Source organism: Acromyrmex echinatior, unplaced genomic scaffold (assembly GCF_024713525.1).
Source record: "Acromyrmex echinatior isolate Ae372 unplaced genomic scaffold, ASM2471352v2 Scaffold20, whole genome shotgun sequence".
Lineage (NCBI taxonomy): Eukaryota > Metazoa > Arthropoda > Insecta > Hymenoptera > Formicidae > Acromyrmex > Acromyrmex echinatior.
The window spans coordinates 578335-597178 of record NW_028259054.1 but is presented as its reverse complement, the minus strand read 5'-3'; the positions used below and the strand labels follow the sequence as shown (position 1 = coordinate 597178).

At 42.0% G+C, this 18844-nt stretch overlaps 1 protein-coding gene and 1 long non-coding RNA gene across 3 annotated transcripts; one reads left to right on the top strand and one right to left on the bottom strand.

Moving 5' to 3' along the window:
- The first annotated feature begins 6311 nt into the window (after positions 1 to 6311).
- Positions 6312 to 10530, top strand: LOC147906569 (uncharacterized). Its single transcript, XM_087416297.1, has one exon. The coding sequence runs from the start codon at positions 6330 to 6332 to the stop codon at positions 8337 to 8339; it is 2010 nt and encodes a 669-aa protein (XP_087272423.1). The 5' UTR covers positions 6312 to 6329; the 3' UTR covers positions 8340 to 10530.
- Positions 10531 to 11414: 884 nt separating this feature from the next.
- LOC105143773 (uncharacterized) lies at positions 11415 to 16058 on the bottom strand. Of its 2 annotated transcripts, none has more exons than XR_015548327.1 (4): positions 15437 to 16058; positions 15234 to 15365; positions 14650 to 14930; positions 11415 to 14388 (listed from the first exon to the last, which is right to left on the bottom strand). It is a non-coding gene; the product is annotated as an uncharacterized LOC105143773 (long non-coding RNA). The 2 variants fall into 2 exon arrangements; XR_015548326.1 differs by having other exon boundaries at positions 14650 to 15163; positions 15437 to 16051.
- Between the last annotated feature and the right edge of the window lie 2786 nt (positions 16059 to 18844).

The window sequence follows — 18844 nt, the reverse complement described above, 5'->3', positions numbered from 1 at the left end:
CACTAGAACTGCAGGGACCGCCCCTGACATCTTCTCCGCACCTCACGCGCCCTACCAGCATGGAGGAGCACCTTTTTCCTGAAAGCATTCGGGTTCTAAAAACGGGACTTGCTCTCTCTCGCGAGCAGCGAGTGTTTTAAGGAGTTAGTTCAAAACCTCCCGGGGTCAGGTCTGATCGAAGAGAAACGGTCTCTTCCAGAGTATCGTGATTTCTAGTTTAATTCCTAAATTCTACTCGCGTGAGCAATCCAATCTAATCATAGGTACATCTTATTTAACCTTCCTAGTTAACCGCATCTAATTATTAGTTATAACATAAGTCTGGATATGTGTGTAGCAACTGCAGAAGTTATAAAATACACTAATTACTTTTGAGCAATTATAAGTACATATATATAATAATATTTGACGAAACCTCTCCTTTTACAATAAACGCCGCCGCGCGTTTATCGTTTAACTTGAAGATCGTGTGTGTGAACGAGCGGAATCAGCGCCGGCCAATCATCGAGCACCTACAAGGAGCCTGACCAACCGGAGTCCAGACTGAGCCGCGTGTCCCGCACCACGGACCGAACCACCAGCAAGATTCATGAAGGGATTACCGTAGGTTTCTTCTTAACTGAAAGGACGCGCAACTCTCGATTTGTTACTCGCCATTGGTCCTCGGTTTGTCCAGGTATCAATTACCAACGGTTGGACCTTGGGACGTAACATATTTTGGTGACAGCGGTGGGATGATATATAAAATTTCACCACATGAATCGATTATTTAACTTCGCTGTACTTCCGCATCCCGTTATGGATACTCGCTCAACAAAGAGAGACGAAGGCGTAAAGCTCAGCGAAGAGGAGCTGGAGGCGCTGCGACAAGCACTCGCGAAACAGGAGGAACGCTTGCGGAAACAGGACGCAGCCTTGAATAGGGAACGGGCGGAAATAGGAAAAGAGCGTGAGATCGAAAAAGCGCGATTACAGGCCGAACGCGACACGCTCACACGACAACTTGAAACCGAGAAAACACAACTCCGAGCTGAACGTAGCGCCCTAGAACGAACCCGCGAAACGATAAATCAAGAGTCAAGCCGCGAACGAATCGCCGACCATGAAACCGAGCACGGACAGCACGGATACGTAGACAGATCGCGTAATTACGGAGACGGCAACGTCTGTGAACTGCTCATTTCGTTCAAGGACGAAATATTTTGAGAAATTAATAGCCTCCGTCGTGATGTAGATAAGGTAAGACTCCACGATCCTCTACTTACGCCGTCCGACGGCCAACGTCCGTTCGAATCGCAACCCCATGCTTTCCTACAGGAGAACTGTATGGAATCTTCCCAGCCACCAAAGGTCTCGTTCCGGGAAGCCACTGAATGCGTCCCCTCTTTCGACGGATATAATATTCCGCTATCGCAATTTATTCGGGGTTGTCGTCGCGCTAGAGAAATCATCCCTCCCTCCTCGGAGAGGAACCTAACGAAAATACTGATAAACAAATTGAGAGGGCTTGCTCATTACGCAGTGGAAGACGAGCCATGAGATACGGTAACTCAACTAATAGATCTTTTAAACGGGGCCTTCGGATCGTCTAACACAATCGATCAATACCGTGGCGAGTTAAATACGTCATACATAAAGAAAAACGAACATATGCTAGATTATATTAGTCGAGTAAAGGATTTGCGTACCGCGATTCTCGACGCCGAGCGTCGTACGGGAGGAACCCTGCATCCCCGAAGGATAGCCGAAGTAGACGCGCTCACTGCAAGATCATTTTGCGAAGGTCTTCCCCTCCAATATCGATTGCAACTCACATCGGAACACCACGAGAACCCATTCGAGGCATTTTCCGCAGCCAAGTCCCTCGCAAAAAGGGAGGAACCCGATAAACAAAGATACAACGCCCTCTCGCTCAATCAACCCCCCGACGTGAGGAGCCTCCCTCTAGATACCGGCCCGAAGAAACGCGAGGAAATGTTGGTGACCAGAGAAACTTAAATTACTCATATACTAGAGATATACGCCCTCCTGAACCGTATCGTAGCCGCGAGAATCGCGCCGGCAGCAATGTGCCCCCTGATCGCTACACCAATGCTCGTTCCGATAAATGGTGCCGATATTGTAAAAACGCGGGCCATGAGATCGAATAATGTCGGAAACGTGAATATATAATAATAACTCCCGGGTCAACCAGGGAAACGCCGGGAGCCCCTCGGGAATAACGGACGAATCTCGAGCGGGGAGAATTCAGGAAAATCGTCCGGTGCGCGCGATCGAAACCCAATCAGACAATATCGCGAACGACGCATCGCAGTTTTAAATCCTCGCGATTTCTCCCACGCACCTACTGTCGTCATTTCTGCCGACGGATTACTACAATCAACAGAATTCATGATTGATACAGGTGCTGCGCCAAATTTAATAAAAATACGCAATCTACGTCCCGAGATATACGTTCAAACTCAGCAGACGATTCTCCTTAGCGGAATAACCAACGGAAATATAAAAACTCTCGGGGCCGTCGAAATAAAATTTATGGGATACGCCATAATCTTGCAAGTTGTAACGAACGACTTTCCAATTTCTCAAGAATCCTAGGATCGGATTTCTTATGCAGCGCCACAAAAATCGACTTCGTACAAAAAATTCTAACGTGGCGGGACATCACAATACCTTTTACTCAACGAAATACTGTAATCGTCCCACCTAGATCTCGTCTCACTATTCCGGTGCGAATTGTCAATTCAGAATTATCGGAAGGGTATGTTCCACGAATTAATATATGCGAAAACGTGTACCTAGGTAGCGCGTTAGTAGCTAATCGTGACGGTAGAGCCCTTATTAGCGTAATAAATGCGAGCGAAATCGACCAAGAAATAGAAATTCCTATAATTCAGCTCGAGGAAGTCGAAATTGTCTCCGACGGGCGAACAAGCGGCGCTTTCGAAGGACGTGCTTCGGCCTTAGGGCACGGGGAACCGAATAGCGCAAAAAACGACTGTACATTCCAAGTTGCCTCTACCACAGGAAAAACCGTCCCTAGGGACGAGCGCAAAGAACAAATAAAAACTCTCCTATGACTCGACCACCTAAACGACGAGGAAACGGCGCACGTGAATAAGTTAATAAACAAATACAACGATCTTTTTCACATACCGTCCGACCCATTGGGATACACAAATGCCATGCGTCATAAGATAAACACCACTGATAACCATCCTGTCTACACTAAACAATACCGATATCCTCCCATCCATAAGGAGGAAATAAATAAACAAATAGAGGCTCTCCTAGATAATGGCACCATCTCTCCTTCCGACTCCCCCTACAACTCCCCCCTCTGGATAGTCCCCAAGAAACCCGACTCATTAGATAATAAACGCTGGCGCATGGTAATCGATTACCGTACATTAAACGAAAAAACGATCCGCGACGCGTACCCGCTGCCTAATATCACCGAGATTCTTGATCAATTGGGCAGTGCCAAGTATTTTAGCGTTTTCGATCTCGCGTCAGGTTTTCATCAGATACCGATGCACGAGCCGGACGCGCAGAAAACAGCGTTCTCAACACCTCACGGTCACTATCAATTCAACCGAATGCCATTCGGTCTGAAAAACGCTCCTGTTGAAAAACGTTTCAACGGCTTATGGATCAGGTTCTGTCCGGGCTGCAAGGAATCGAATTGTTCGTGTATTTAGACGATATCGTGTTATATGCAGGGTCATTGCGCGAACATGAGATTAAATTTAATAAATTAGCCGAAAGATTACGAAAAGCGAATCTAAAACTCCAGCCTGACAAGTGCGAGTTCCTGCGCAAAGAAGTCGCATACTTGGGCCACATCATCGGCAAAAACGGAGTTAGACCGGACCCACAAAAAATTCATGCGGTGGAAAACTTTCCGCACGACCCGAAAAGCGTTAAGCAGTTCTTGGGGCTCGCAGGATATTATCGGCATTTTATTTCAGATTTCTCCAGAATAGCTCGTCCGCTAACCAACTTACTAAAGAAGGATGTAGAATTTGAATGGACTGACGTACAGGAACACGCATTCGTCACCCTTAAAACCTTACTATGTTCGGAACCTCTCTTACAGTACCCAGACTTTACGCGACCATTTCTAATTACAACCGACGCATCAAAGTACGCTGTCGGAGGAATTCTTAGTCAAGGTCCCATAGGTAAGGACCGCCCCATCGCATATGCCTCCCGACTCCTAAATTCTGCCGAGCAAAATTACTCTACAATTGAAAAAGAACTTTTAGCAATAATATACAGCGTGAATCACTTTAGACCATATGTATACGGTCATAGGTTCGATCTCGTGACAGACCACAAGCCTTTAATCTGGCTGCATTCCGTGAAAGACCCCACGTCTAGGCTCGCACGATGGAAACTCAAACTCACCGAATATGAGTACAAAATTTGTTATAAAGCAGGAAAAATAAATGCGAACGCCGATGCGCTGTCAAGGAATCCGGTGGTCGAAGTAACTGCAGAGGAAACCATCAATAAAACTAAAAGTCATAAACCTTTGTTCCCCCTTGCATTGAACGAGAGTGTCGACTCAACATCCGCCCCGGCTCTGCCTGCAAAAACTACTCCGCCTAGACAAAGCCATGACATTCCAGAAGATGTAGTTTCTCTTACATGTGACGAATTTATAGACGAAGACGATACAGAGTTAGACGACAGCAGCGAAGACAGTGACTTCCCATTACCTGACACTCCCGACACTCGTTGCCAACGTTTTAAAGTACGAGAAGTACGTGACAATTTCATTATGCACAAGGATAATCTTATCATCTTTACCACACAGACGGGCGAACCCTGCGACAAGGGAGCGCGCATGCTCGCAGAACAAGGGCGACTCCCGCGGATCGAAAACGCCACTCTCGGGCGCGCCAAATTAATTAGCGACAAAAATCGTTACATAATCGCTCTGATAATCAAAAAACGCGTATCCGAGACAATAGGGCGACAAGTAATAACCGAAGCGATTGCAGCATTATTAAGCGTAATCAACGAACTCGGCTTAACGACGGCCTCACTATGTAAAGATAATATAGATAGGGTATCGTGGGGAAAAATTAGAGACATCTTGGACGACACGTTTAATAATCACAGCGCTAAGATAACAATATGCACCAATAAAATTTCAACCCCCCCAGTCGACGATCGACTGCGAATACTTAAAGAATATCACGACTCCGCGACGGGTGGCCACAAAGGCATAATGAAAACTTATTGGCGCATAAAAAACCGTTATCAATGGTCTAATATGAAATCGGATATACAGATACACATTCAAAATTGTAGAAATTGCCAGTTAAAAAAACTTGTGCGCTTGAAGACCCGCCAGCCGATGGTCGTAACGGATACCCCAGCCGCTGCGTTCGAAAAAATATCGATGGATATTATGGGGCCGTTACCCGAGACTCGAGCCGGCAGTGCGTATATCTTAACCATACAGGATCTCCTAACTAAATATTCTCTCGCGATACCGCTTAAACAAGCGACCGCCATCGATGTAGCCACCGCGTTCGTAAATGAGTTTATCTGTATCTACGGCGCCCCTAAAGCGCTTCTCACCGACCAAGGCTCAAACTTCTTGAGCGCCCTTATGCGCGCCGTCGCCCGAAAATTCCGCATATCGCAATGTAAGACAACCGCTTATCATCCGCAATCGAATGGCTCGATCGAAAGAAGCCATCACGTACTTTGGGAATGCCTTAAACAGTACGTCGACAAAGAGCGAGAGTGGGACGAACAATTAAGGTTAGCAACGTTCTCTTACAATACAAGCATGCATGAAAGCACGAAATTCACACCACATGAGTTGGTTTTCGGCAAAACAGCTAGAATTCCGACGAGTGATCCTATTTTGCCGAGCGACATGAGTGAAACATACGTAAATTATATAACTTCATTGTTCGACCGACTCAGAGACTCACAGGAAATAGCCAGAGAGAATCTCTGCCGAGCGAAACAAAGATCGAAGGTTTATTACGAGAAATGTAACCCCCGAACCTTCCGACGCGGTGACCAGGTATATTTACTAAAGGAACCCGTAAAAGGGAAACTCTCCGACCAATATACCGGGCCACACGAAATATTAGAGATTTTAAGGAACAATAATGTTAAGATAGCGATAAATAGCAATAGGACTCGCATAGTACATAGCAATAAACTAAAGAAATTGCGTTATATCGGAGAACGCGGAGCACATCTACCCGAGGATGACGACCCCCATCCCGGGCCTAGCAGAAGAAACTAACGCAGAGACACTCACTGACGCATTAGTCTGACAACAAACGCACCCAAGAATGGACATACGGGGAATCATTTTCGGCATCATCACCGCGCTCCTCACCCTGCCAGCGAGAGGGCTGGTGGGTTACGACTGCGGAGGCCACGGCCTTAATATTACATCTTTATCTCTATTAGATATAGGGGATTGTAATCTGGAAGACATCGAGCCTATCACCGAGAACACTCACGTCCAATTGCTCCAGCTCTCGGACTTCGACAAGACCAGAGTAATCCAGTGTAAAATTGAGATCGACCGCATAATATATTATTGCGGGATGCACTCTCATGTATCGATCGTGCATGGCGGAAGGAGAGTATATTTGCAAGAAACAGCGGTTAGCAACTGCCGAAGAATTCATGAAACCGGTGCAATTGATTTGGGAGGAAGAGATGGCTACATCACTAGCCTGAAACCAAATAGTTCTTCTACCAGGAGCATCACCCTCGCCGGACATACGTCCGTGGATGGACGTTGCAGCGGCGCCCAGTATAGCGACCCGTATGGAACGTGGGACAGCGTCGTAGTACAAGCAACGATTAGGGTCACACTGCGGGACTTCGAGGCGCCTATTCGCCGTAACTTACATGAGATTATCTTACCTTCCGGCTTACACTGTAAGGTCACGGCCGGAGAGTGTCTCGACACCGATGGAGACGAGACCTTTTGGTCGATGATACCGCCCGATAGCTGCCACTTCAGCCATTACGACGTCCTGTACGAAGGACAAGCAAGCAAATTAACTCCCAAGGCCAACCAGACGGCACCTACCATTTACACGGTCACTACGAGAGAGATCACGTTCGCGCTCACGCAAGCAGGCAAAAGCAACCTCTGCGGGTATACACTGATGCAAACGGAACACCCAAAACTCTTTATTCTGGAAACACAGCAAAACCGAGCTTTCAGGGTGCGATCAAGAATCTCCGTGAACAACTTGGATATTTTCGCCTATGTAAATTCTAAGTTCGTGTACGTAGAGAAACACATCAGGACGCAACTAACGCGCTTATATCGAGACATAACGGAGCAAAAATGCGCTTTGGAAAAACAAATACTCCAGAACGCCCTCACATTGTCCAGCATTGCACCGGATGAAATGGCGCACCGCATCATGAAATCCCCTGGGTATACGGCCGTGGTGGCCGGAGAAGCCATACATCTCATTAAATGTGTCCCAGTGGAGTGCAAAATTCGACATACAGAAGAGTGCTTCGCTGAACTGCCTGTGACCTATGGAAATAGATCAGCTTTCCTTCTACCCGGATCAAGGATACTAACGCGAACAGGAACACATAAGGATTGCAGCGAACTCCTGCCAAATATGTATAAAATACACGAGACGTGGTTTCGCTTCATGCCGCGCCCGGTAGAATCTCTACCCCCACCCATCATCCAACCATTAACTCGACCAACGTGGAAATACGTCACGCCCGCAGCGCTCGCTACCAGCGGGATATACTCGGATGAAGATCTGAACAGACTCCGCAACCATATAATGTTTCCGGTGGAGAAACCGCAAATGTTGAATACCTTGGCGCGAGGAGCAATGGGTCACAACATACCCTCAGGAAGCATCTCGATGACGAACCTTTTTGACGAGAGATCCCTGGAAAGAATTGCCGAAAGCGCGGGGACACGTCTTTGGCAGGGATTCATTACATTCGCGTCAGCGAGCGCAGGAGTTATGGCAATATTTCTTATCATCAAGCTAATAAAACTGATCGCGGACACAATAATCCATGGCTACACGCTTCACTCGGTATACAGCTGGAGTCTGCATCTACTTGGGGCCATTTGGGGCTCCGTCACACAACTGCTGCTTCATTTAGCGGGGCCCAACGAGAAGGATACACCTGGAAGACAAAAGGACTGGGGGGCCCACCTCCCTGTTTCCAATCCCCATTCCACGACAGAAATTCAAACCCTTAACCCCACTGCACCAACATCAAGTGAAAACGTGAGTGAGAGACCCGTGCAGTACAAGGAACTCCGCGCAATGCTGCAAAATAAAGAAAACGAATAAATGATAATCGCTAGGATAAACAATTGGTCCTTAAGCAAATAAACATGTAACCCTGCGGTAAGTTAGATGATTGCGCTAATATCATAAAAAAAAAAAAATCAAATAATTGTTAAAACGTCGGACACAGTCCAACATTTTATTTTTTAGGGGGGGAGGTGTCACGTCAGCGGTACTTATAAAACTCGTCCAGGAATGTCCCTGGCCAAATTACAAATTTTTCCTTACTTCAATAACCGACGGGGCACTAGAACTGCAGGGACCGCCCCTGACATCTTCTCCCCACCTCACGCGCCCTACCAGCATGGAGGGGCACCTTTTTCCTGAAAGCGTTCGGGTTCTAAAAACGGGACTTGCTCTCTCTCGCGAACAGCGAGTGTTTTAAGGAGTTAGTTCAAAACCTCCCGGGGTCAGGTCTGGTCGAAGAGAAACGGTCTCTTCCAGAGTATCGTGATTTCTAGTTTAATTCCTAAATTCTACTCGCATGAGCAATCCAATCTAATCATAGGTACATCTTATTTAACCTTCCTAGTTAACCGCATCTAATTATTAGTTATAACATAAGTCTAGATATGTGTGTAGCAACTGCAGAAGTTATAAAATACACTAATTACTTTTGAGCAATTATAAGTACATATATATAATAATATTTGACGAAACCTCTCCTTTTACAATAAACGCCGCCGCGCGTATACGTTTATCGTTTAACTTGGAGATCGTGTGCGTGAACGAGCGGAATCAGCGCCGGCCAATTATCGAGCACCTACAAGGAGGCTGACCAACCGGAGTCCAGACTGAGCCGCGTGTCCCGCACCACGGACCGAACCACCAGCAAGATTCATGAAGGGATTACCGTAGGTTTCTTCTTAACCGAAAGGACGCGCAACTCTCGATTTGTTACCCGCCATTGGTCCCCGGTTTGTCCAGGTATCAATTACCAACGGTTGGACCTTGGGACGTAACAATCGAACTTATACATCAGAACTCTTATTGGACGGCTCGTTATTCACTGTTGCCTGTGCCTATTGCCTGTGCCTATTATGTGTAAGCCTTTATGGTTACGGACGACCGAATCGAGCAACGCGATTGGTCAAAAATTTACGTTACAGTTATTGTTACGAAAAATGTGTGTGATTAGCTTAACGCGACGCCAACATCTAGTCGCCATATTAGTTCCAGTAACGCGAACGTATTGGAGCGCATTGAATATTTTGAAATGTGCGACGTGAACAAACTAAAGAGCCTCTCACAGGGAGAGAGGCAAATTGCGTCACGTGACTCGTTTCCTCTGATTGGACCTGGTAATCAAGCTCCGTAGAGCCATGATGGGGGTATGCTGTTTAAATTAGATGACTACAAAAGCAATACGCTTATCACCTTGTGTTGCAATTTCCTTCTCAATTGGTAAGATCTTTGTAAGTGATACATATTATTAATCTTGGAAGTATGTACCGTCCTCTATTGTACGTATATACATGAAATAAAATTACGAATTTTTACATTTCAGATATCAGAATTTGTGCATATTATAAAATACCTGCCAGGTGCAGTGCTTTTAAATGCATGAACTCTAATGAAGATGAATATTGCTGCACAATATTTGCTCAAGATCTAAGCTTGAGACAAAAATGAATTGCTGTTGGAATTCCTGATTGAAAACCTTCAAAATCAACTGTAATATGTAAGGTTGATACCGAATCGTGTATACAAATGTTTTATAATGAAATTCCCGTAATCATCAACAAAAATAATATCAATGTTATAATTTCTCACTCAACATATTAATATATTAACAAAAGGTAGTATAAAAGAAGGGCAAAGAGCCAATAACGTATAAAATAATTTTAATTTAAATAAGCAAAATTAATACAAAACAATTAAAATAATCAAACGTTTCAATTCCAATCGAGTCATTTTCAATGCAATCTTACAATAATATAAACATCGTTCTACCAGGTGTATGCATAAGTTTTTTCGGGTTTAACTAAGAGATGGCGCCAGCGAAAAGTACGCAGCGTATTAATTTGACACATACGCCATTTTATTCGTCTGACATTTAACTACAAACACACACAAGTTGAGTCCGCCAAAAACTAGCGTCTTTGTTTTATCGTTCAGTGATCATGTCGAGTTTTGTGCCTGAAAAAGAACATTTGCGGCACGCATTGCTTTTTTTATTTAATCAAAAGAAAAAGGCTGTTGAAAGTCATCGTTTGCTGGTAGAAACATATGGTGAACACGCTCCATCGATTAGAACATGTGAGACATGGTTTCGACAATTTAAAAATGGTGATTTCAATGTGAAAAACAGTGAGCGCTCTGGTAGACCACAAAAATGCGAAGACGAGCAATTGCAGGAGTTATTGGATGAAGACTCAACTCAAACTCAACGGCAATTAGCAGAAGCATTACATATATCACAAGAAACAATCAGCAGACGTTTACGAGCAATGGGAAAGATCAATAAACTCGGTAAATGGGTCCCACACAATTTGAATGAACATCAAATGGAAAATCGCAAAGTCACTTGTGAAATGCTGTTTCAACGCTACGAAAGGAAAATTTTTGCATCGAATTGTGATGGGTGACGAAAAATGGATTTATTTTGAAAACCCGAAGCGGAAAAAATCGTGGCTTTCACCTGGCGAAGCCGGTCCATCAATACTAAGGCCAAATCGCTTCGGCAAGAAGACCATGCTCTGTGTCTGGTGGGACCAGAGCGGTATTGTGTATTATGAACTCTTGAAGCCCGGCGAAACCGTTAATACACAACGCTATCGCCAACAAATGATTAATTTAAACCACGCATTAATCGAAAGACGACCGGAATGGGCCAGAAGACATGGCAAAGTGATTTTGTTACACAACAATGCGCCGTCTCACACAGCAAAACCAGTGAAAGATACCTTGAAATCGCTTGGATGGGACATCCTTCCGCACCCGCCGTACTCCCCAGACCTGGCGCCATCTGACTATCACCTCTTCACAATGGGGCACGCGCTTGCAGAGCAGCACTTCAGCAATTTCGAGGAAGTTGGAAAATAACTCGACGAATGGTTTGCCGCAAAAGACAAGCAGTTTTTCTGGCATGGTATTCATAAATTACCTGAAAGATGGGCGAAATGTGTAGAAGCCGATGGCCAATATTTTGAATAAAAAAAAATTAATTTCCCTTGAAAATTACGTGTTTTTTTTTTACCAAAAAACCGGAAAAAACTTATGCATACACCTGGTAAATTAAAAATCCGTACATGGTCTTACAATATTCTTACAATTCCTTAATATAAAATTTTTTCTTTCTGTGTAATACGCTGCGAGTCATTTTTAAGAATTAACAAAGTCATAAGAAAATTCTGGAAAAGTAACCGTGAACAAAAAGAATTAATATTAATCACATAAAAATTAGTAATATAATAATGTACCTTAGTAAATCTGTTAAGAGTCCAATAATATACAACGAGAAAGAAATGTAGACTGTAGTGCATTTCGTGGTACAATATAATAGTCTTTTTATTTTATAAGTTATTATAAGCAAATTCGCAAAGGTAACAAGCATCTGACTTACACATGTCAAACAACGAAATGTCAAGCAGAAAAACATTATCGAGAACGAAAAACGGAAAAATAGGGAGAAAAAAGGAGAGATGTTAGGAAAGAAAAAAAGAATGTATAATGTCAGAATATAATTCCGGCAAAGACTCCGTGTCATTTTGTCTATTTATCCCATGCTTCTGTTTTTTAATATGGACCATTTCAGATATCAACCTTTTATTATATGAAGGTTCTACATCTAATATTTCCACTTTATTCCATTTAAAGTTATGATTCTTCTCAATACGATGGTTGAAAATCACTGATGGAGATTTTGAACTTATATTGATATCAGAAATATGTTCATGCAATCTGGTCTTTAATTGTCTTTTAGTTTGGCCAACATAACTGACATCACAATCCTCGCAAGATATTCTGTAGACCACATTTTGATTCTGAACGTGTTCTAAATCATCCTTTCCTCTCTTTATTTCTTAATGTGTTAGGAACAGTAAAAGCCAATTTACAATTAAACATATTAATAATAGGTATAAATCTTTCGAATATCGTATTAACATATGGAATCGTAAAAAATCTCTCAGTGTCATCCTTATTTTTATTCAAATTATTAATCTTTGTACAAATAAGTTTTAAAGCGTTTTTAATGAAATTTAATATTTATTTATTTAGAAACGAAAACACTTAATTATCAAAATAATCTCCATCATTATCTATGACTTTTAGCCATCTTTCGGGCAGCTTGCGAATTCCAGAAGCGAAGAAGGTTTCGTCTTTCGATGCGATAAAATTATCCACTCATTTTCGCACTTCTTCAAAGTGCTGCTCGAAAGTGTACACCGGACAAGACGTTTTGCATTGACCGGAGTAAATGATAATCAGAAGGGGCTATGTCTGGGCTATACTTTGGGTGCGGCAGAACTTCCCAACCAAGAGCTAGCAACGTTTCCTTTACAGGTTTACCAACATGAGGTCTAGCGTTGTCATGAAGCAATTTCACAGGACGTTTTCCTTTGCCAGTAAATGGACGATTTCGTTCGATTTCTTAATTTAAACGGATCAATTGTTGACTGTAGCGATCACTGTTAACCGTTTCATTCGGATGGAGCAGTTCATAATATAACACACCCTTCATGTCCCACCAGATGCATAGCATAACTTTGCTATTGTGGATGTTGCGTTTTGGCGTTGATGTAGTGGGTTGTCCTGGACCCACATAATGTTTTCTCTTTTTAGGATTATCGTAAAAAATCCACTTTTCATCACCAGTCACGATTTTCCACAAGAAAGATTTTCTATGCTGTTTATTGTACAGATTTAAACACTTCTCAAGACGATCATTTTTGTTTTTTTCGCTTAATGCATGCGGCACCCACTTTCCTTCCTTCAGAATCTTTCCCATCTGCCGTAAACGAATTGAAATATCTTATTGAGTTATTCCAAGTTGCTGTGCAAGTTCGTTTTGTGTTTGACATGAGTTTTGATCGAGTAATGCTTGCAATTTATTGTTTGTAACCTTCTGAGGAGCACCACTACGTTCTCTATCGCTAACATCAAAATCATCCTCTTTAAATCGCCTAAACCAAAACTCACACGTACTTTTGGATACAACATTGACTCCAAGAACAGAACAAATTGATTCACATACTTTAGCAGCGCTTTTTCCTTGATGAAATTCGTATCGAATGTAATGTCGAATAAATTGCTTGTCGCTCGTCATTTTAAAACCATTTAATTTTGAGGTTAAGTTTCCAATTTTATGAAGTCAATTATGTTTTTTAATAGTACACATTAAGCGCCATTACATATCAAAAGAGCGCGAAAATATTTGAATTCTAAGTTTAAATTATACGTTACACAAAAAACGCTTTAAAACTTATTTGTAACCTAATATTAATGTGATATTTGATTCTATTATGAATAGTCGAAAAAATAAAATGTAACGGATACCCATTCTGTAAAAAAATCTTAATAGCGTCAATCAAATTATTTTGTTAGAATTTCGGATGACACAAACAAAAAATCTTACCCACAACTCCATAAATTACACCTCTTTTATGACAAAGTGGATGGTGTGAATGGAAATTAAGAAATCTATCGGAAAAAGTTGCTTTACGATACATATCAAATTATCAAATTCAATATATTAAATTCAATATAATGAGAGTATATGTAAAGATAACATAGTTACATGAAAAATTCTAACATATTGATGTTATTAGGTGTTGGAATTAATTCGTAGCGTTTTTTAATGAAAGAATGTTATTTATTTCACATGAGCATTAAAAAATACATTAATGAAAGTACTTCCCATCACTTGTAAAACGCTACGAATTAATTCCAACACCTAATACATTAATGATAGTTGGTGGGGCAGATATTTTTCTCTAATGTATATCTCTTATTTTTTAGGTTCATTTCTTTTCATCAAAATTATTCTGCGTTGGTAGCAAAAAAGTTAGGAAAGATGCCATATAGAATTTGTTTTGCAAATGCGATGAATCTGTAAAATTAGAAGAAAAAAATTGAAACATATTATTCATAATGATACAGTACCTGCAAAAATTATGTCACCTTTTGGTTTTTTAAGCATAATTTTTTTTAAACTATATAGATCTCTATCAAATTATAATATGTTTTAATAATAGATATAGTTTACTGAACAAATAACTTTTCATCAAATAATAAAAACAATAACTTGTAAAAATTAATTTTATTTAAAATCTCTAAAATATGTCAAATTTCATAATAAATTTTTAATTACCATAACAAAAATAAATGTCTTCAAAATGAACAAAAAATTCATAATTTAGATTGTACAACTCTAATATTTTGTAGCAAAACTCTTGACATCGATTACAGGCAGCGTCTGGGCGAAAGAATCAATAAGTGCATCAATTGTCGACTGAGAAATCTTCTTTCATTCTTCCTTCAATTAGGCGAATTTTTCGGCCATATTTGTAGCTCGCTTACTAGCTAAACGTCTCTGGAGTTCATCCCACAACGGTTCGATGATATTTAGGTCGGACGATTGGCTTGGTCACTCTAGAAAAGTTACTCGATGCTGTCGAAACCACTTCTGCACTTTAGCCGCGCGATGCTTTGGATCATTATCTTGCTAATATATAAAGCCACGACCAAGGAAACGCTTTGCGTACGGAAGCATCACATTCTCGAGGATGTCTACGTATATTTTTTGCCGTCGATCCTATGAAGGGGACCCATTCCCTTTGCAGAGAAAGCACACTACCTCCGTGTTTCATTGTAGGAAATTAGTACTAGGGTCGAAGCGCTTGCATTTAGAACGAATCCATGTTATTCCGTCAGTACCAAATAACAAAAACTTACTTTCGTCGCTCCAGACGACAGAGGATCACTGCTGAGGTGTCCAATTAAGATGAGCTTTCACCCATTCCACTCGCACCTTCCGGTTCTTGGCGGAAATAAATGGCTTCTTTACGGGTCGTCGTCCATGTAGTCCTGCAGATGATAACATATGATCCGTATGATTGGACCAGACTCACCAGAAATTAATATTTCTTTGGCAATACCTGATGCCGTGAAACGTGAATTGCTGCGGGATATGCGGAGGATATGCGATCAATGACAGAAGAAGTACAACGCGGTCGCCCGGTTTTCTTCTTCTTGACATAACCTCCCTGGGCCTTCCAACGCTTCAACAATTTGGTTACCGCCGATTTAGAAATGTCAAACTGTTATGCGAGCTCTTCGTACAGTCGTCCTTTGCGGCCTTCTATGATAGCCTTCTGCTGTCGTCTATATCTCGAGCACCATGGATTTTTGCCATAATGTAAAACACTAAATTTACTGCTAAAATTAGGTTAAGACCGTAAGAACAATGGCTGCGACATGAAAAACAAAGAAAGCACAAAAATGCGATTTTGCCAAAATCAATAAAAAATTCAAAAATCATGGCGTAACATTGTCAAATTTTATTACACTTCATGTACAAAATGCATCTACCATCAGGTATCCACGTAAAATTTTGAGCGTATTTGATACTCTTTGACGAAAGTTATACTCAAAAACCAAAAGATGATAATTTTTGCCGGTACTGTAGTTGTTGCGTAAAAAACTGTCAATTTTATGTGAATTTTATGTGTTGAATTATTAATATTTTTCTTTTCTTGTTATAGATGTGACAATTTATGATAATAAATATATTTATAATAATAAATGTTGTGTAATATTTAAAAATTTATGTTGAATAAATATTTTATATTTTTCTTGATTAATGACATATATATTTTTTATGATGTTTATAATTAATCTTTGTTAGGGAGAGGACCTCGGTGTCCTCGTTGCGTTATGTGAAACTGAAAACACTGTTTTCTCGTAGTCGGAGACTTGTGTCTCATGCCTTGTGGCTTGTCCGAAGGAATTAGTTGCGCGTGATAAAAGCTGAAACCTTACCTTGATATAAAATGCTTTATTATTTCTTAATTTGCACTCGCGTACACTGTCAGATTAAAGAATAAAAAACGGTTTGTACACCGGTCTTGAACATGTTCACCGCAAGGAGATCGCACACGGAAGCGCCGAAAAATCTAAAAGCGCGGCGGATCCGCACGCAAGCAGCATAGTGCATGCCCTCCCTCTCGATAGGCCTTATCAGCGACACGACACGCCGCAACCATGCCGCAATCACGTCGCAATCACTTCGCAAGCCAACGGGCTGGCATCACACGCTGAGCTAAATACTGACACGTGCCAACATACGCCCTTGAAAGAATCGCCTTTCAATACAAATACAAAATGAATATGTTTGATCCACAAAATAACATCATGTTGTCAACGATGAAGATAATAATACTAAGACATGAACATGAACCAAGAGATACACAAAAAACGTCAAATTTCCAATGTCATAACCAGACCTTAGTTTTCAATTTGAAGTAGACAGAGATGAGTAATCGGTCGCTTGTAACTGCCGTTAGCAGTACGCACCGTTACAACGTGTGTAACGGTGCATGGTATCCTTGCCTAGATGTATGTCTTGAATTCTTCCCAGAAGCCATGATAGGAGGAATGTTGTCTTCCTTGATGATAACCATTGGCCGACATGTATGGACGGTTCGTTTATCTGCCACTTGTTACGTTCCTGGCATTGGTGAAGGTACTCGCGGGTCTATCGTTTCCAAAAATGTTGTCGCAATAGCTGTATGTATTGCCATCGGGAGAGACGGTTTACAGGTACCTCGTCCAGGAATGACTCTGGATACGCTGTGAGAGGTGTATCCTAAAGAGAGGTGTATACTAAAAAGTGTCCGGGAGTTAGAGAGGTGAAGTTGAGGTTCTCGGAAAGAGAGGTGAGAGGACGCGAGTTCAATATCGCTTCAATCTGGATGAGCAATGTTTCCAGCTCTTCGCGTTTCAAATTGGAATTCCTTGTAATGCGAGACAAATGTTGCTTAGTCGCCTTCACGGCGGCTTCCCATAAACTTCCATGGTGGGGAGAGCGTGGTGGGATAAAGTGCCATTGCACTCCTAAATTTAATGTTTGATCCTGGATATGTTGTTGAGTTGACTCATTACGCAGCAGCTCCCTTAATTCGTTCAATTCGCGTTCGGCCGACGAAGTTTAGTCCATTATCAGAAAAGATGTCCGAAGGGCAATCTCTTCTTGCTACGAACCGCTTGAAGACGTTTAGAAATGCTTCTGACGACAAATTAGATGCCAATTCGATATGGATCGCCTTGGTGGCTAAACAAATAAAAATTGCGATATAGCATTTTATCAGCTTAGGATCTTCTAGCACCTTCCTTGTAATAGAGGGAGCCGGCATAATCCACTCCACATTGACCAAATATTTTTGAAGAAATTTTAACCCGCGGTTCCAGTAAGTTTCCCATAATAGCGGAAGCGAATCTTGGTGAACTCTTGAAATAGACGATGTATCTCCTGAGAATTTGTGGAATGACGTTACGCGCGAAAGTGAGCCAGTAACGCTCACGTACGGCGGCCAGAGTAGCTTGTGGTCCAGCATGAAAGTGCCTTTCATGCTCGTGTATCACAATTAAGCGGGAAAATGGATGATTTCCAGGCAACAGCATGGGATGCTTGGAGGCATAAGGTAAGGAGGATTCTCTCAAACGACCGCCGATACGTAAGATGCCAGAATCGTCAAGAAATGGATTTAATTTTAAGATAGAACTGTTTGTAGGAACAGCCCTGCAGCTACTAAGTGCCTTCACTTCACTTGAAAAATGCCTCGTTTGTATTATTTTGATTAGACGATAAATTGCCTGTTGCTGCTCATTGAAAGATATACGTGGAATGTTCTTATTCTGCAAAAATGAGATCTCCTGAGAATGGTCGGATCCCTTGAAATCCCTTGAACTTTTGGATCTTTTTGTAAAACGAATTATGTACGCAAAGACTCGAATGAGCCTGTTAAAGTTTGAATAGAATATGTCAGGTTCTTGTACATCAGCGCTCACTGCGGTGATAGCCTTAAGTTTTCGCTCAGGGACGTTGGCCACGTCCACAGGTAGAGCCTTTTGAGACCAGTTTTTTCCACGTCCCAGCCAGGAGGGCCCCGACCACCAGATTTCCAATTGCGCCAGGGAACCCGGCATGACGCCCCGGGACAGCGGGTCCGCGGGATTGTCCTGACTCGGAACGTGATTCCATTGCTGAATCGATGTTAATTCCTGTATCTCATCAATGCGATTTGCCACAAAGGTTGACCAGGCTCGACTGCACGATTGCAACCATGATAGTACAATTGTAGAATCCGTCTATAAATAAATGGATGCTATTGAACAGGTGAGACATTTTGAGATCTTGTTGATAAGACGAGCCAGTAGCAATGCACCACATAACTCGAGGCGCGAAAGCGACAGATTCTTCAATGGTGCCACTTTGGATTTGAAACAAAGTAAGTATGTGCGATAAGCACCGTTGATTGAAGTGGAGCGTAAATAGATGCATGCTC